At 45.6% G+C, this 20,273-nt stretch overlaps 1 protein-coding gene across 1 annotated transcript in view; it reads right to left on the bottom strand.

Moving 5' to 3' along the window:
* Positions 1-20,273, bottom strand: part of FANK1 (fibronectin type III and ankyrin repeat domains 1) — a 56,312-nt gene that overhangs the window by 15,286 nt on the left and 20,753 nt on the right. Inside the window, exons 4-7 of the mRNA XM_038744166.1 lie at positions 7,222-7,303; positions 6,748-6,822; positions 6,184-6,249; positions 512-677 (exon numbers count right to left, since the gene is read on the bottom strand). Coding sequence (XP_038600094.1) covers positions 512-677; positions 6,184-6,249; positions 6,748-6,822; positions 7,222-7,303 — 389 coding nt within the window. The remainder of the gene's footprint in view (positions 1-511; positions 678-6,183; positions 6,250-6,747; positions 6,823-7,221; positions 7,304-20,273) is intronic.

Raw genomic sequence — 20,273 nt, 5'->3', positions numbered from 1 at the left:
GGAGGCCGGAGGATCAATCAATCAATCAATCAATCGTATTTATTGAGCGCTTACTGTGTGCAGAGCACTGAAGGATGATCTGAATAATAATAATAATAATAATGGCATTTGTTAAGTGCTTACTATGTGCAAAGCACTGTTCTAAGCGCTGGAGAGGTTACAAGGTGACCAGGTTGTCCCACGTGGGGCTCACAGTCTTCATCCCCGTTTTACAGATGAGGTAACTGAGGCCCAGAGAAGTTAAGTGACTTGCCCAAGGTCACACGGCAGACATGTGGCGGAGCCGGGATTCGAACCCACGACCTCTGACTCCAAAGCCCGGGCTCTTTCCACTGGGCCACGCTGCTTCTGTAAGGGACTGTGAGCCCACTTTCTAGACGGTGAGCCCGCCGTTGGGCAGGGACCGTCTCTCGATGTTGCCAACCTGGACTTCCCAAGCGCTTAGTCCAGTGCTCTGCACGCAGTAAGCGCCCAATAAATACGATTGATTGACTGGAGGGGGTTTCCATACCTTGCAGCCATCCTGTAGCATCCATTCGATGACGTGGCAGTGGCCACCGTCGGCCGCCCAGTGCAAGGCCGTGCAACCGCCGAGATCTCGGGCCTCCCAGGACGCGCCGTGGGCCCTGAGGTACTGAACGACATCCAGGTGTCCGGAATAACAGGCGAGCATCAGGCTGAAACGTAGGAATAATAACTGCGGCGTCTCTTAAGGCGCTTACAACATGCCGGGCACTGTTCTAAGTGCTAGGGAGGTTACAAGGCCATCAGGTCGTCCCACAGCCTCAGATGAGGTCACTGAGGCACAGGGAAGTGAAGTGACTTGTTCGAGGTCACCCAGCAAATAATAAACACGATGGCATTTAGTAATCAATCAATCGTATTTATTGAGCGCTTACTGTGTGCAGAGCACTGGACTAAGCGCTTGGGAAGTCCAAGTTGGCAACACAGAGAGACGGTCCCTACCCAACAGTGGGCTCACAGTCTAAAAGGGGGAGACAAAGAACAAAACCAAACATACTAACAAAATAAAATAAATAGAATAGATGTGTACAAGTAAAATAAATAAATAAATAGAGTAATATTTATTTACTTCCTTCCTCTCCCCCTCGTCCCCCTCTCCATCCCCCCCATCTTACCTCCTTCCCTTCCCCACAGCACCTGTATATATGGATATATGTTTGTACATATTTATTACTCTATTTATTTATTTTACTTGTACATATCTATCCTATTTATTTTATTTTGTTAGTATGTTTGGTTTTGTTCTCTGTCTCCCCCTTTTAGACTGTGAGCCCACTGTTGGGTAGGGACTGTCTCTATATGTGCCAACTTGTATTTCCCAAGCGCTTAGTACAGTGCTCTGCACATAGTAAGCGCTCAATAAATACGATTGATGATGATGATGATAATATATACGTGCAAACATCTATAATAATAATGATGGCATTTGTTAAGCGCTTACTATGTGCAAAGCACCGTTCTAAGCGCTGGGACTGTGGAGCAAATGGGAGCAGTCTCTTAAGTCGGACTGATTCCGGGGAAAGGAAGCAACTGCAAGTTGTTGCCAACTTGTACTTCCCAAGCGCTTAGTACAGTGCTCTGCACACAGTAAGCGCTCATATTAAGCGCTTACTATGTGCAAAGCACCGTTCTAAGCGCCGGGACTGTGGAGCAAATGGGAGCAGTCTCTTAAGTCTGACTGATTCCGGGGAAAGGAAGCAACTGCAAGTTGTTGTCAACTTGTACTTCCCAAGCGCCTAGTACAGTGCTCTGCACACAGTAAGCGCTCAATAAATACGATTGAATGAATAAAAACGATTGATTGAATGAACTGCAGAGAAGCACCCTCGCTGTTCTCAATCAGTCAATCAAAGGGATGTTTTGAGTGTTTACTGACGCAGCAGCTGTTTAGAGAAGCAGCGTGGCTCAGTGGAAAGAGCCCGGGCTTTGGAGTCAGAGGTCACGGGTTCTAATCCCGGCCCCGCCACTTGTCAGCTGTGTGACTTTGGGCCAGTCACTTCACTTCTCTGGGCCTCAGTTCCCTCATCTGGAAAATGGGGGTGAAGATTGTGAGCCCCACGTGGGACAACCTTGATTACCTTGTATCCCTCCCGAGCTTAGAACAGTGCTTGGCATGTAGTAAGTGCTTAACAAATGCCGTCATTATTAAAGAGCCCGGGCTTGGGAGTCAGAGGTCACGGGTTCGAATCCCAGCTCTGCCACTTGTCAGCTGTGTGACTTTGGGCAAGTCACTTCACTTCTCTGGGCCTCAGTTCCCTCATCTGGAAAATGGGGATGAAGACTGTGAGCCCCACATGGGACAACCTTGATTACCATGTATCCCTCCCAGCAGTTAGAACAACATTATTATTATTATTATTACTGTGTGCAGTGTGCTGTACTCAGTGCTTGAGATAATACAATAAAATAGAATTGTGCTGTTGCCAGGGCCTCTGATTTTATGGTTGAGCCCGATAAAATTGCCCTATGTTTATCTTGTCAAGTATAATAATGATGGTAATTGTTATGGACTTACTATGTGCCAGGCACTGTACTAAGTGCTGGGGTGGATACAAGCAAATCGGGTTGGACACAGTCCCTGGCTCATGTGGGGCTCATAGTCTCAGTCCCCCTTTTACAGATGAGGTAACTGAGGCACAGAGAAGTGAAGTGACTTGCTCAAGATCACACGGCAGACAAGTGGCGGAGCCAGAATTAGAACCCATGACCTTCTGACTCCCAAGCCGGGGCTGTAGCCACTATTATCCACGTGCTGCTTCTGAACCAGGAACAGAAATTAGCTGTTGTGTCTTCAGTGAGGATTTCTCTTCCCTTTGACACGAGCCAGGGTGGAATTCCCTTTGAGAAGAATGGCGGCAAAGGAGCCTGGAATTAATGTCTGTCTCCCCCTCTAAACTGTAAGCTGGTTGTAGACAGGGAATGTGTCTGCTTATTGTTGTAATTTACTCTCCCAGTGACATCCGAAAGCTGGAGAGTGAAAAGACAGGATAGAAAGAGCAACGATTCATTTGAAATGTGGTGTTGGAGGTTTTTGCAAACACTGTGGACTGTCTGAAAAACAAAAAAAATGTATTTTGCAGCAAATTAAACCAAAGTGGTCTTTGGAAGGCCACATGACTCGACTTAGATTAGCATATTTTGGACACATAACGGGGAGGATTCATTCTCTGGAGAAGACACTAATGCTAGGAAAAGTCCAGAGAATTAATGTCCGTCTCCCCCTCTAAATTGTAAGCTGGTTGTAGACAGGGAATGTGTCTGCTTATTGTTGTAGTTTACTCTCCCAGTGACAATGTATAGATCCAAAAGCTGGACAGTGAAAAGACAGGATAGAAAGAGCATCGATTCATTTGAAATGTGGTGTTGGAGAAGGTTTTTGCAAACACCGTGGACTGTCTGAAAAACAAAAAAATGTATTTTGCAGCAAATTAAACCAAAGTGGTCTTTGGAAGGCCAAATGACTCGACTTAGATTAGCATATTTTGGACACATAACGGGGAGGATTCATTCTCTGGAGAAGACACTAATGCTAGGAAAAGTCCAGAGAATTAATGTCTGTCTCCCCCTCTAAACTGTAAGCCGGTTGTAGACAGGGAATGTGTCTGTTTATTGTTGTAGTTGACTCTCCCAGTTACAATGTATAGATCTGAAAGCTGGACAGTGAAAAGACAGGATAGAAAAAGAATCAATTCATTTGAAATGTGGTGTTGGAGAAGGCTTTTGTGAATACCGTGGACTGTCCGAAAAACAAACAAATGGATTTTGGAGCAAATTAAACCAAAGTGGTCTTTGGAAGGCCACATGACTCGACTTAGGTTAGCATATTTAGGACATATAACGAGGAGGATTCATTCTCTGGAGAAGACACTAATGCTAGGAAAAGTCCAGAGAATTAATGTCTGTCTCCCCCTCTAAACTGTAAGCCGGTTGTAGACAGGGAATGTGTCTGTTTATTGTTGTAATTTACTCTCCCAGTGACAATGTATAGATCCAAAAGCTGGGCAGTGAAAAGACAGGATAGAAAGAGCATCAATTCATTTGAAATGTGGTGTTGGAGAAGGTTTTCGCGAATACCGTGGACTGTCCGAAAAACAAACAAATGGATTTCGGAGCAAATTAAACCAAAGTGGTCTTTGGAAGGCCACATGACTCGACTTAGATTAGCATATTTAGGACACATAACGAGGAGGATTCATTCTCTGGAGAAGACACTAATGCTAGGAAAAGTCCAGAGAATTAATGTCCGTCTCCCCCTCTAAACTGTAAGCTGGTTGTAGACAGGGAATGTGTCTGTTTATTGTTGTAGTTTACTCTCCCAGTGACAATGTATAGATCCGAAAGCTGGACAGTGAAAAGACAGGATAGAAAGAGCATCAATTCATTTGAAATGTGGTGTTGGAGAAGGTTTTCGCGAATACCGTGGACTGTCCGAAAAACAAACAAATGGATTTTGGAGCAAATTAAACCAAAGTGGTCTTTGGAAGGCCAAATGACTCGACTTAGATTAGCATATTTTAGACACATAACAAGGAGGATTCATTCTCTGGAGAAGACACTAATGCTAGGAAAAGTCCAGAGAATTAATGTCCGTCGCCCCCTCTGAACTGTAAGCTGGTTGTAGACAGGGAATGTGTCTGTTTATTGTTGTAGTTTACTCTCCCAGTGACAATGTATAGATCCAAAAGCTGGACAGTGAAAAAACAGGATAGAAAGAGCATCGATTCATTTGAAATGTGGTGTTGGAGAAGGTTTTTGCGAATACCGTGGACTGTCCAAAAAACAAATGGATTTTGGAGCAAATTAAACCAAAGTGGTCTTTGAAAGGCCAAATGACTCAACTTAGATTTGCATATTTTGGACACATAACGAGGAGGATTCATTCTCTGGAGAAGACACTAACGCTAGGAAAAGTCCAGAGAATTAATGTCCGTCTCCCCCTCTAAACTGTAAGCTGGTTGTAGACAGGGAATGTGTCTGTTTATTGTTGTAGATTACTCTCCCAGTGACAATGTATAGATCCAAAAGCTGGGCAGTGAAAAGACAGGATAAAAAGAGCATAGATTCATTTGAAATGTGGTGTTGGAGAAGGTTTTTGCGAATACCGTGGACTGTCCAAAAAACAAATGGATTTTGGAGCAAATTAAACCAAAGTGGTCTTTGAAAGGCCAAATGACTCAACTTAGATTTGCTTATTTTGGACACATAACGAGGAGGATTCATTCTCTGGAGAGGACACTAATGCTAGGAAAAGTCCAGAGAAAACGTGGAAGAGGCAGACCAGCAGCAAGATGGATAGAGACCTTAACAACGATAACGGAAGAATTGTTAGAAAGTTTGCAGATTATGGCAGAAGACAGGACGTTCTGGAGAAAATATATCCGTAGAGTCACTATGAATCAGAAACGACTTGACGGCACTTGATAACAATAATAAAACTCTTCCAAGTGCTTAGTACAATGACCTTGGGCAAGTCACTTAACTTCTCTGTGCCTCAGTTACCTCACCTGTAAAATGGGGATTAAAAACGAAAGCCCCTCCTGGGACAACAAGAGCCCGGGCTTTGGTGTCAGTGGTCATGGGTTCAAATCCCGGCTCCGCCAACTGTCAGCTGTGTGACTTTGGGCAAGTCACTTCACTTCTCTGTGCCTCAGCTACCTCATCTGTTAAACGGGGATTGACGTTGAGCGCTTAGTACAGTGCTCTGCACACAGTAAGCGCTCAATAAATATGATTGATTGATTGATTGACTGTGAGCCCCCCGTGGGACAACCTGATCACCTTGTATCCCCCCCAGCGCTTAGAACAGTGCTTGGCACATAGTAAGCGTTTAACAAATGCCATCATCATTATTTTTATTATCCTGTATCTACCCCAGCACTTAGAACAGTGCTTGGCATATAGTAAGTGCTTAATAATAATAATAATAATGGCATTTATTAAGCACTTACTATGTGCAATGCACTGGGGAGGTTACAAGTTGATCAGGTTGTCCCACGGGGGGCTCACAGTCTTCATCCCCATTTTACAGATGAGGGAACTGAGGGCCAGAGAAGTGAAGCGACTTGCCCAAAGTCACACAGCTAATACCATCCTTATTACTACTTTTATTACAGTGCCCTGCACACAGAAAAGCGCTCAATAAATCCAAGTCCTGGGCACCTGTCCTTGCCACTGCTGTTCCTCCCAGTCACATCCGTCCCGTTCTGAACCAGGATCTTCACGAGGCTGTGAGGGAAACGACATCAGGCCGACGCTGGAGGGCCACAACACCCCGCCGGGGTCGGGGGGGCAACGTCCGGGGGCACGGGGGACAAGGGATGGGAGGGGAGGGGTCAAAGGGCAGCGGGGGGTCAGGGATCGAGGGTCAGGGAGAAGGGCTGGGGATCAGGGGATGGGGCTGGGGGGCTGGGAAGTGGGGTCAGAGGTCAGGGGGTAATAATAATAATAATAATGGCATTTATTAAGCGCTTACTATGTTCAAAGCACTGTTCTAAGCGCTGGGGAGGTGATAAGGTGATCAGGTGACTGTGACGGCTCACAGTCGTCATCCCCATTATCCAGATGAGGTGACTGAGGCCCAGAGAAGCGAAGTGACTTGCCCAACGTCACCTAGCTGACAATTGGCCGAGCCGGGATTTGAACCCATGACCTCTGACTCCCAAACCCGGGCTCTCTCCACCGAGCCACGCCGCTTCTCGGGGCGGCCGGCTGAGGTGTCCACACCTGGTGAATCCCTTCTGCGCCGCGACCATGAGGGCGGTGAAACCCAGCCGGTTAGGGGCATCCACCGGAACGTGCCTGGTGGGAGAGGATGGGGGAGCCGGGATGACCGCGGGGCAGGAGTTGTTGCCAACCTGTACTTCCCAAGCGCTTAGTACAGTGCTCTGCACACAGTAAGCGCTCAGTAAATGAATAAATGAATGAATGAACCATGGGGCAGGGGCAGCAGGAGGCCTATGGGGCCTGGGGGAGCCGGGGGACCAGGTGGACTGTGGGGTTGGGGCAAGCTGGAGGGACTTCAGGGTGGGTCAATGATGGGGAACCCCAGGGGCTGGGGGGTGGCAGGGGAACCCCGGGGGTATCAATCAACCAATCATATTTATTGAGCGCTTACTGTGTGCAGAGCACTGTACTAAGCGCTTGGGAAGTCCAAGTTGGCAACATAGAGAGACGGTCCCTACCCAACAGCGGGCTCACCGTCCCTGGAGGACGTGGACCAGCAGCTCCTCGTCGTTCATGGTGACGGCGCGGTGCAGGTGCTCGCTGCTCAGCGGCTCCCCTGGGATAATAATAATAATAATAATAATAATAATAATAATAGCATTTGTTAAGCGCTTAGTATGTGCAAAGCACCGTTCTAATCAATCAATCAATCAATCGTATTTATTGAATGCTTACTGTGTGCAGAGCACTGTACTAAGCGTTTGGGAAGTACAAGTTGGCAACATATAGAGACAGTCCCGGGGGGATACAATGGGATCACGTTCATTCATTCGATCATATTTATTGAGCGCTTACTGTGTGCAGAGCACTGTACTAAGCGCTTGGGAAGTCCAAGTTGAAGTCCCAGACTGAGCCCCCTCCTTCCTCTCTCCCTCCTCCCCCTCTCCATTCCCCCCGCCTTACCTCCTTCCCTTCCCCACAGCACCTGTATATGTGTATATATACTTGTACATATTTATTACTCTATTTATTTATTTTACTTGTACATATCTATTCTATTTATTTTATTTTGTTGATACATTTGGTTTTGTTCTCTGTCTCCCCCTTCTAGACTATGAGCCCACTGTTGGCTAGGGACCGTCTCTACATGTTGCCAACTTGTACTTCCCAAGCGCTTAGTACAGTGCTCTGCACACAGTAAGCGCTCAATTAATACGATTGATTGATTGATTGAGTGATTGATTGATTGATTGGAAAGTACAAGTTAGTAATATATACAGACAGTCCCCACCCAATAGCAGGCTCACAGTCTAGAAGGGGGAGACAAACAACAAAACAACACATATTAACAAAATAAAATACATAGAATAGTAAATATGTCCAAGTAAAATAGAGTAATAAATCTGTCCAAACATATCCATTCATTCATTCATTCATTCAATCATATTTATTGAGCACTTACTGTGTGCAGAGCACTGTACTAAGCACTTGGGAAGTACAAGTTGGCAACATATAGAGACAGTCCCTACCCAACAGCGGGCTCACAGTCTACAAGGGGGAGACAGACAACAAAACAACACATATTAACAAAATAAAATACATAGAATAGTAAATATGTCCAAGTAAAATAGAGTAATAAATCTGTCCAAACATATTCATTCATTCAATCGTATATCAAGTTGTCCCACATGGGGCTCACAGTCTTAATCCTCATTTTACAGATGAGGCAACTGAGACTTAGAGAATCAATCAATCAATCAATCAATCAATTGTATTTATTGAGCGCTTACTATGTGCAGAGCACTGTACTAAGCACTTGGGAAGTACAAGTTGGCAACACATAGAGACGGTCCCTACCCAAGAGTGGGCTCACAGTCTAGAAGGGGGTGACAGAGAACAAAACAAAACATATTAACAAAATAAAATAAATAGAATGGATATGTACAAGTAAAATAAATAAATAGAGTAATAAATCTGTACAAACATATATACATATATACAGGTGCTGTGGGGAAGGGAAGGAGGTAAGGTGGGAGGGATGGAGGGGGGAGACTGTGAGCACACTATTGGGTAGGGACTGTCTCTATATGTTGCCAACTTGTACTTCCCAAGCACTTAGTACAGTGCTCTGCACACAGTAAGCACTCAATAAATACGATGGAATGAATGAATCTACCCCAGTGCTTAGTACGTTACCTGGCACATAGTAAGCACTTAACAAATACCACAATAATATTATTATTCAGTCGTTTTTTCAATCATTCATTCAGTTGCATTTATTGAGCACTTACTTGTCCCCTTTTAGACTGTGAGCCCACTGTTGGGTAGGGACTGTCTCTACATGTTGCCAACTTGTACTTCCCAAGCGCTTAGTCCAGTGCTCTGCACATGGTAAGCGCTCAATAGATACGATTGATGATGATGACGATGAATAAATATGATTGATGATGATGAGGAGGAGGAGGAGGGGGAGAGGAAGGAGGGGGCTCAGTCTGGGAAGGCCTCCTGGAGGAGGTGAGCTCTCAGTAGGGCCTTGAAGGGAGGAAGGGAGCTAGCTTGGTGGATGTGGTGGGGGGACATTCCAGGCCAGGGGGTGTATGGCGGATGTGTAGCGGGTCAAAAGCGAGGAAAATTGAGGAGCTGGATGTTCCCCAATACTGCAGGTGCCAGATCCAATTTTTCTTCATCAAACCGAGTAACTAATTAGAAGCCATCAGGAGGCCAAAATGAAAGGGTTCTGCTGAAGCGTTTAGACTGTGACCCCACTGTTGGGTAGGGACTGTCTCTATATGTTGCCAATTTGTACTTCCCAAGCGCTTAGTACAGTGCTCTGCACATAGTAAGTGCTCAATAAATACGATTGATGATGATGATGATGATGAAGCGGTAGCAAGCCGAGACTAGATGGCTCCATCTTCACCTTGTAACCTCCCCAGCGCTTAGAACAGTGCTTTGCACATAGTAAGCGCTTAATAAATGCTATCATTATTATTATTATTATTATTCACGCCTCCTAAAGATGATTTCTTCCTTTGTCATCGGCAGGCACTGACTTCAAACGTTTATCTATGGGGTTGTGATGAAACCAATCCAATAATCCGTTTTGAACGCCCAACTCCTCCTCTAAACTCCTTGCGGGCAGGGGGTCCCATCGACCGACTCTGTCGGAGCGGACCCTCCCGGGCGTTCTGTGCGGGGCTCTCCGCAAAGCAAGCGAGCGCTCAGTACATAGCAGAGATCATCATCATCATCATCAATCATATTTATTGAGCGCTTACTGTGTGCAGAGCACTGTACTAAGCGCTTGGGAAGTCCAAGTAGGCAACATATAGAGACAGTCCCTACCCAACAGTGGGCTCACTGCCTAAAAGGGGGAGACAGAGAACAAAACCAAACATACTAACAAAATAAAATAAATAGAATAGATATGTACAAGTAAAATAAATAAATAAATAGAGTAATAAATATGTACAAACATAATCGATATCAATCGATCAATCAATAACCACCGATAAGCAGTATGGCACGGGGTTGGGGCACGGGCCTGGGAGTCACGAGGTTTGGTTTTGTTGTCTGTCTCCGCCTTTTAGACTGTGAGCCCACTGTTGGGTAGGGACTGTCTCTAGATGTTGCCAACTTGTACTTCCCAAGCGCTTAGTACAGTGCTCTGCACACAGTAAGCGCTCAATAAATATGATTGATGATGATGATGATGATGATGCTGCCATTTGTCCGCTGCATCATCAATCGTATTTATTGAGCGCTTACTATGTGCAGAGCACTGTACTAAGTGCTTGAATGGGGTTAGGGCACAGGCCTGGGAGTCACAAGGTTTGGTTTTGTTGTCTGTCTCCCCCTTCTAGACTGTGAGCCCACTGCTGGGTAGGGACCGTCTCTATATGTTGCCAACTTGGACTTCCCAAGCGCTTAGTACAGTGCTCTGCACACAGTAAGCGCTCAATAAATACGATTGATGATGATGATGAGGCTGCCATTTGTCTGCTGCATGGGGTTGGGGCACGGGCCTGGGAGTCCCGAGGTTTGGTTTTGTTCTCTGTCTCCCCCTTTTAGACTGTGAGCCCACTGTTGGGTAGGGACCGTCTCTATATGTTGCCAACTTGTAATAATAATAATAATGATGGGATTTATTAAGCGCTTACTATGGGCAAAGCACTGTTCTAAGCGCTGGGGGGTTACAAGGTGATCAGGTTGTCCCACGGGGGCCTCACAGTCAACCCCCATTTTACAGATGAGGGAACTGAGGCCCAGAGAAGTTAAGTGACTTGCCCAAGGTCACACAGCTGACAAATGGCAGAGCTGGGATTTGAACCCACGACCACTGACTCCAAAGCCCATGCTCTTTCCACTGAGCCACGCTGCTTCTCTTGTACTCACTCACTTGTACTCTCTTGTACTTGTACTCTCTTGTACTCACTTCTACTTCCCAAGCGCTTAGTACAGTGCTCTGCACACGGTAAGCGCTCAATAAATACAATTGATGATGATGATGATGCTGCCATTTGTCCGCTGCATGGGGTTGGGGCACGGGCCTGGGAGTCACAAGGTTTGGTTTTGTTCTCTGTCTCCCCCTTTTAGACCCTGAGCCCACTGTTGGGTAGGGACTGTCTCAATATGTTGCCAACTTGTACTTCCCAAGCGCTTAGTACAGTGCTCTGCACACAGTAAGCGCTCAATAAATACGATTAATGATGATGATGATGCTGCCATTTGTCCGCTGCATGGGGTTAGGGCACGGGCCTGGGAGTCACCAGGTTTGCTACCATTTGTCTGCTGCATGGGGTTAGGGCACGGGCCTGGGAGGGTGACTTTGGGCATGTCACTTCGGAAGCCGCGTGGCTCAGTGAAAAGAGCCCGGGCTTTGGAGTCAGAGGTAATGGGTTCAAATCCCGGCTCCACCACTTGTCAGCTGTGTGGCTTTGGGCAAGTCACTTCACTTCTCTAGGTCTCAGTTCCCTCATCTGTAAAATGGGGATGAAGACTGTGAGCCCCTCGTGGGACAACCTGATTACCTTGTATCTCCCCCAGCACTTAGAACAGTGCTTGGCACATAGTAAGCGCTTAACAAATACCAACATTATCATTATTATTTGTCTGCTGCATGGTGTTAGGGCACGGGCCAGGGAGTCACAAGGTTTGGTTTTGTTGTCTGTCTCCCCCTTTTAGACTGTGAGCCCACTGTTGGGTAGGGACTGTCTCTAGATGTTGCCAACTTGTACTTCCCAAGCGCTTAGTCCAGTGCTCTGCACACAGTAAGCGCTCAATAAATAACGATTAATGATGATGATGAGGCTGCCATTTGTCTGCTGCATGGGGTTAGGGCACGGGCCTGGGAGTCACAAGGTTTGGTTTTGTTCTCCGTCTCCCCCTTTTAGTCTGTGAGCCCACTGTTGGGTAGGGACTGTCTCTATATGTTGCCAACTTGTAATTCCCAAGCGCTTAGTACAGTGGTCTGCACACAGTAAGCGCTCAATAAATACGACTGATGATGATGATGATGCTGCCATTTGTCTGCTGCATGGGGTTAGGGCACGGGCCTGGGAGTCACAAGGTTTGGTTTTGTTCTCCGTCTCCCCCTTTTAGACTGTGAGCCCACTGCTGGGTAGGGACTGTCTCTATATGTTGCCAACTTGTACTTCCCAAGCGCTTAGTACAGTGCTCTGCACACAGTGAGCGCTCAATAAATACGATTGATGATGATGATGATGCTCCATTTGTCTGCTGCATGGGGTTAGGGCATGGGCCTGGGAGGGTGACTTTGGGCAAGTCACTTCGGAAGCAGTGTGGCTCAGTGGAAGGAGCCCGGGCTTTGGAGTCAGAGGTCGTGGGTTCAAATCCCGGCTCCGCCACTTGTCAGCTGTGTGGCTTTGGGCAAATCACTTCACTTCTCTGGGCCTCAGTCCCTCATCTATAAAATGGGGATGAAGACTGTGAGCCCCTAGTGGGACAACCTGATTACCTTGTATCTACCTCAGCGCTTAGAACAGTGCTTGGCACATAGTAAGCGCTTAACAAATACCAACATTATTATTATTATTATTTGTCTGCTGCATGGGGTTAGGGCACGGGCCTGGGAGTCACGAGGTTTGGTTTTGTTCTCTGTCTCCCCCGTTTAGACTGTAAGCCCACTGTTGGGTAGGGACTGTCTCTATATGTTGCCAACTTGTAATAATAATAATAATAATAATAATAATAATAATAATAATAATAATGGGATTTATTAAGCGCTTACTATGGGCAAAGCACTGTTCTAAGCGCTGGGGGGTTACAAGGTGATCAGGTTGTCCCACGGGGGGCTCACAGTCAACCCCCATTTTACAGATGAGGGAACTGAGGCCCAGAGAAGTTAAGTGACTTGCCCAAGGTCACACAGCTGACAAATGGCAGAGCCGGGATTTGAACCCACGACCACTGACTCCAAAGCCCGTGCTCTTTCCACTGAGCCACGCTGCTTCTCTTGTACTCACTCACTTGTACTCTCTTGTACTTGTACTCTCTTGTACTCACTTCTACTTCCCAAACGCTTAGTACAGTGTTCTGCATACAGTAAGCGCTCAATAAATACGATTGATGATGATGATGATGATGCTGCCATTAGTCTGCTGCAGGGGGTTGGGGCACGGGCCTGGGAGTCACGAGGTTTGGTTTTGTTCTCTGTCTCCCCCTTCTAGACTGTAAGCCCACTGTTGGGTAGGGACCGTCTCTAGATGTTGCCAACTTGTACTTCCCAAGCGCTTAGTACAGTGCTCTGCACACAGTAAGCGCTCAATAAATACGATTAATGATGATGATGATGCTGCCATTTGTCCGCTGCATGGGGTTAGGGCACGGGCCTGGGAGTCACCAGGTTTGCTACCATTTGTCTGCTGCATGGGGTTAGGGCACGGGCCTGGGAGGGTGACTTTGGGCAAGTCACTTCGGAAGCCGCGTGGCTCAGTGAAAAGAGCCCGAGCTTTGGAGTCAGAGGTCGTGGGTTCAAATCCCGGCTCCGCCACTTGTCAGCTGTGTGGCTTTGGGCAAGTCACTTCACTTCTCTGGGCCTCAGTTCCCTCATCTGTAAAATGGGGATGAAGACTGTGAGCCCCTCGTTGGACAACCTGATTACCTTGTATCTTCCCCAGCGCTTAGAATAGTGCTTGGCACATAGTAAGTGCTTAACTAATACCAACATTATCATTATTATTTGTCTGCTGCATGGGGTTAGGGCACGGGCCTGGGAGCCACAAGGTTTGGTTTGGTTCTCTGTCTCCCCCTTTTAGACTGTAAGCCCACTGTTGGGTAGGGACTGTCTCTATATGTTGCCAACTTGTAATAATAATAATAATAATAATAATGGGATTTATTAAGTGCTTACTATTGGCAAAGCACTGCTCTAAGCGCTGGGGGGTTACAAGGTGATCAGGTTGTCCCATGGGGGGCTCACAGTCAACCCCCATTTTACAGATGAGGGAACTGAGGCCCAGAGAAGTTAAGTGACTTGCCCAAGGTCACACAGCTGACAAATGGCAGAGCCAGGATTTGAACCCACGACCACTGACTCCAAAGCCCATGCTCTTTCCACGAGCCACGCTGCTTTTCTTGTACTCATTCACTTGTACTCTCTTGTACTTGTACTCTCTTGTACTCACTTGTACTTCCCAAGCGCTTAGTACAGTGCTCTGCACACAGTAAGTGCTCAATAAATACGATTGATGATGATGACGATGATGTTGCCATTTGTCTGCTGCATGGGGTTAGGGCACGGGCCTGGGAGTCACAAGGTTTGGTTTTGTTCTCTGTCTCCCCCTTTTAGACTGTGAGCCCACTGTTGGTTAGGGACTGTCTCTATATGTTGCCAACCTGGACTTCCCAAGCGGTTAGTACAGTGCTCTGCACACAGTAAGCGCTCAATAAATACGATTGATGATGATGATGTTGCCATTTGTCCCCTGCATGGGGTTGGGGCACGGGCCTGGGAGTCACAAGGTTTGGTTTTGTTCTCTGTCTCCCCCTTTTAGACTGTGAGCCCACTGTTGGGTAGGGACTGTCTCTATATGTTGCCAACCTGGACTTCCCAAGTGCTTAGTACAGTGCTCTGCACACAGTAAGCGCTCAATAAATACGATTGATGATGATGATGATTCAGTCGTTTCTTCAATCATTCATTCAGTTGCATTTATTGAGCGCTTACTTGTCCCCTTTTAGACTGTGAGCCCACTGTTGGGTAGGGACCGTCTCTATATGTTGCCAACTTGGACTTCCCAAGCGCTTAGTACAGTGCTCTGCACACAGTAAGCGCTCAATAAATACGATTGGTGATGATGATGATGATGATGATGATGATGCCATTTGTCTGCTGCATGGGGTTAGGGCACGGGCCTGGGACTCACGAGGTTTGGTTTTGTTCTCTGTCTCCCCCTTTTAGACTGTGAGCCCACTGTTGGGTAGGGACTGTCTCTGTATGTTGCCAACCTGTACTTCCCAAGCGCTTTGTACAGTGCTCTGCACACAGTAAGCGCTCAATAAATACGAATGAATGAATGAATGAATGGGCTGTAATCCCGGCTCCGCCACTTGTCAGCTGTGTGACTTTGGGCAAGTCACTTCTCTGGGCCTCATTGACCTCATCTGTAAAATGGGGATTAAGTCTGTGAGCCCCAAGTGCGACAACCTAATCACCTTGTATCCCCCCCAGCGCTTAGAACAGTGCTTTACACGTAGTAAGCGCTTAACAAATACGATCATCATTATTATTATTATTATCCGATCCCATCTGAACTACTACATCAGCTTCCTTGCTGACCTCCCTGCCTCCGGGCTCTCCCCTCCCCAATCAATCAATCATATTTATTGAGCACTTACTGTGTGCAGGGCACTGTACTAAGCATGTATATATGTTTGTGAGCCCACTGCTGGGTAGGGACTGTCTCTATATGTTGCCAACTTGTACTTCCCAAGCGCTTAGTACAGTGCTCTGCACACAGTAAGCGCTCAATAAAAACGATTGATTGTACATATTTATTACTCAATTTATTTTACTTGTACAGATTTACTATTCTATTGATTTTATTTTGTTAATATGTTTTGTTTTGTTGTCTGTCTCCCCCTTCTAGACCGTGAGCCCGCTGTTGGGTAGGGACCGTCTCTAGGTGTTCATTCATTCATTCAGTCGCATTTATTGAGCGCTTACTATGTGCAGAGCACTGTACTAAGCGCTTAGGAAGTACAAGTTGGCAACATAAGTACAAGCTGGCACCATATGTTGCCAACGTGAACTTCCCAAGTGCTTAGTCCAGTGCTCTGCACACAGTAAGCGCTCAATAAATACGATTGAATGAATGAATGGATGAGAGTACAGTATTTAGACTGTGAGCCCACTGCTGGGTAGGGACTGTCTCTGTATGTTGCCAACTTGTACTTCCCAAATGCTTAGTACAGTGCTCTGCACACAGTAAGCGCTCAATAAATGATTGATTAATTGATTGATTGATAATAACATAACAGACGCATTCCCTGCCCACAACGAGCTCACTCCAATCCATACTTCACTCTGCTGCCTGGATCATTTCCTAAAAAGCCATTCAGTCCACGTTTCCCGACTCCTCAAGAACTTCCAGTGGTGGCCCATCTGCCTCCGTATCCAACAGAAACTCCTTGCTGTTGACTTTTAATAATAATAATAATAATAATAATAATGGCATTTGTTAAGCGCTTACTATGTGCAAAGCACTGTTCTAAGCACTGGGGGGGATACAATGTGATCAAGTTGTCCCACGTGGGGCTCACAGTCTTCATCCCCATTTTTACAGAGGAGGGAACTGAGGCTCAGAGAAGTTAAGTGACTTGCCCAAGGTCACAAAGCAGACTTGTGGGGGAGCCGGGATTCGAACCCATGACCTCTGACTCCAAAGCCCGGGCTCCTTCTACTGAGCCACCCTGGATTTCTTACTATTCATTCACTCACTCATTCAATCGTATTTATTGAGCGCTTACTGTGTGCAGAGCACTGTACTAAGCGCGTGGGAAGTCCTAGTCGGCAACGTATAGAGACGGTCCCTACCCGACAGTGGGCTCACAGTCTAGGCTCGCAGGTGGCTTAATAAATCAATCGTATTCATTGAGCGCTTACTGTGTGCACAGCACTGGACTACGCGCTTGGGAAGTCCAAGTTGGCAACATATAGAGACAGTCCCTACCCAACAGTGGGCTCACAGCCTAGGCTCGCAGGTGGCTTAATAAATGCCATCATTGTTACTATTAATTTGTATCGACCCTAGTACATAGACTGGTGCTTGGCACATAGTAAGCGCCTAGCAAGTACCATTATTATTATTAGTAGTAATAATAATAAATACCACTGGAGGATTGACTGATTGGACAGCAGGCATCAGAATGCTGATGCTGATGCCCCCCACTCCCCATCCCCCCCGCCTTACCTCCTTCCCCTCCCCACAGCACCTGTATATATGTTTGTATGGATTTATTACTCTATTTAATGAGTTATTTTATTTGGACATATTTATTCTATTTATTTTATTTTGTTAATATGTTCTGCTTCATTCTCCGTCTCCCCCTTCTGGACTGCGAACCCGCTGTTGGGTAGGGACCGGCTCTAGATGTTGCCGACTTGTACTTCCCAAGTGCTTAGTACAGTGCTCTGCACACAGTAAGTGCTCAATAAATACAACTGAATGAATGAACGAAGTCCTCTTCACTAGGGTTCACCCAGGAGCGTTGTGAGCCCGTCGTTAGGTAGGGACCGTCTCTATATGTTGCCGACTTGTACTTCCCAAGCGCTTAGTACAGTGCTCTGCACACAGTAAGCGCTCAATAAATACGACTGAATGAATGAACAAAGTCCTCTACACTAGGGTTCACGCAGGAGCTTTGTGAGCCCGTCGTTGGATAGGGTCTGTCTCTATACGTTGCCAACTTGTACTTCTCAAGCGCTTAGTACAGTGCTCTGCACACAGTAAGCGCTCAATAAATATGACTGAATGAATGAATGAAGTCCTCTACACTAGGGTTCCCCCAGGAGCTTTGTGAGCCCATCGTTGGGTACGGACCATCTCTATATGTTGCCGACTTGTACTTCCCAAGCGCTTAGTACAGTGCTCTGCACACAGTAAGTGCTCAATAAATATGATTGAATGAATGAAGTCCTCTACACTAAGGTTCCCCCAGGAGTTTTCTGAGCCCGTCGTTAGGTAGGGACCGTCTCTATATGTTGCCGACTTGTGCTTCCCAAGCGCTTAGTACAGTGCTCTGCACACAGTAAGCGCTCAATAAATATGATTGAATGAATGAACACTGTAATTCATTTATTTCTACTAATGCCTGTCTTCCCCTCTAGACTGTAAGCTCGACGCGGTCAGGGAATGTGTCCGTTATGTTGTTACAGTGTATTCATTCATTCATTCATTCGTATTTATTGAGCGCTTCTTGTGTGCACAGCACTGTACTAAGAGCTTGGGAAGTCCAAGTTGGCAACATCTAGAGACGGTCCCTACCCAACAGTGGGCTCACAGTCTAGAAGGGGGCGACAGACAACAAAACAAAACATATTAACAAAATAAAATAAATATGTACAAGTAAAATAAATAAATAAATAGAGTAAAAATTATGAGTAATAACTATGTAAAGAGTAATAAATAGAATAGAATAAATATGTACAAGTAAAATAGAGTAATAAATATGAGTAATAAATAGTAAAGAGTAATAAATATGTACAAACATATATATATTACATATATATTTATTCTTTCAATCATATTTATTGAGCGCTTACTGTGTGCAGAGAACTGTACTAAGCGCTTGGGAAGTTCAAGTTGGCAACATATAGAGACGGTCCCTACCCAACAGTGGGCTCACAGTCTAGAAGGCAGAGACAGAGACCAAAACAAAACATATTAACAAAATAATACAAACATATATATATTATATTATGTATATATATTCATTCATTCAATCACATTTATTGAGCGCTTACTGTGTGCAGAGCACTGTACTAAGCGCTTGGGAAGTACAAGTTAGCAACATACAGAGACGGTCCCTACCCAACAGTGGGCTCACAGTCTAGAAGGGGGCGATAGATAACAAAACAACACATATTAACAAAATAAAATAAATATGTATGTGAAATAAATAAATAAATATAGTAATAAATATGAGTAATAAATATGTAAAAAATAGAATAGAATGAATTTTATACAAGTAAAATAGAGTGATAAATATGAGTAATAAATAGTAAAGAGGAATAAGTAGAATAGAATAAATATGTACAAGTAAAATGGAGTAATAAATATGAGTAATAAATAGTAAAGAGTAATAAAAATGCACAAACATATGTATATTATATTATGTATATATATTCATTCATTCATTCAATCGTATTTATTGAGTGCTTACTGTGTGCAGAGCACTGTACTAAGCACTTGGATAGTACAAGTTGGCAACATCTAGAGACGGTCCCTACCCAACAGCGGGCTCACAGTCTAGAAGGGGGAGACAGACGACAAAACAGAACATATTAACAAAATAAACTAATAGAATAAATATGTACAAGTAAAATTGAGTAATAAGTATGTACAAACATATACACATCTATATAGGTGCTGTGGGGAGGGGAAGGAGGTAAGGCCGGGGAGACGGGGAGGGGGAAATGTGCAAAGCACTGTTGTAAGCTCTGGGGAGGTTCCAAGGTGATCAGGTTGTCCCACGGGGGGCTCACAGTCTTCATCCCCATTTTATAGATGAGACAACTGAGGCCCAGAGAATAATAATAATAATAATGGCATTTATTAAGCGCTTACTATGTGCAAAGCACCATTCTAAGCGCTGGGGAGGTTACAAGGTGATCAGGTTGTCCCACGGGGGGCTCCCAGTCTTCATCCCCATTTTACAGAGGAGGTAACTGAGGCCCAGAGAAGTTAAGTGACTAGCCCAAAGTCATCCAGCTGACAACTGGCAGAGCCGGGATTATTTATTTTATTTTGTTAGTATGTTTGGTTTTGTTCTCTGTCTCCCCCTTTTAGACTGCGAGCCCACTGTTGGGTAGGGACTGTCTCTATATGTTGCCAATTTGTACTTCCCAAGCGCTTAGTACAGTGCTCTGCACATAGTAAGCGCTCAATAAATACGATTGATGATGATGATGATGACCCCATGACCTCTGACTCCAAAGCCCGGGCTCTTTCCACTGAGCCACGCTGCTTCTGTTGTATAGATTGTCCGTGCTGGCGTGTACTCTCCCAAGCGCTTAGTACAGTGCTCTGCATGGGGTAAGCATTCAATAAATAGGATGAAATGAATTGAAGGGTGTGATTGAGAAGCAGCTTGGCTCAATAGAAAGAGCCCGGGCTTTGGAGTCAGAGGTCATGGGTTCAAATCCCGGCTCCACCAATTGCCAGCTGGGTGACTTTGGGCAAGTCACTTCACTTCTCTGGGACTCAGTTACCTCACCTGGAAAATGGGGATGAAGACTGTGAGCCCCCCATGGGACAACCTGATCCCCTTGTCACCTCCCCAGCGCTTAGAACAGTGCTTTGCATATAGTAAGCCCTTAATAAATGCTATTATTATTATTATTT

Source organism: Tachyglossus aculeatus, chromosome 3 (genome assembly GCF_015852505.1).
Source record: "Tachyglossus aculeatus isolate mTacAcu1 chromosome 3, mTacAcu1.pri, whole genome shotgun sequence".
Classification (NCBI taxonomy): Eukaryota; Metazoa; Chordata; class Mammalia; order Monotremata; family Tachyglossidae; genus Tachyglossus; species Tachyglossus aculeatus.
The sequence above is the reverse complement of the archived record's forward strand: the minus strand, read 5'-3'. Positions and strand labels throughout refer to the sequence as shown.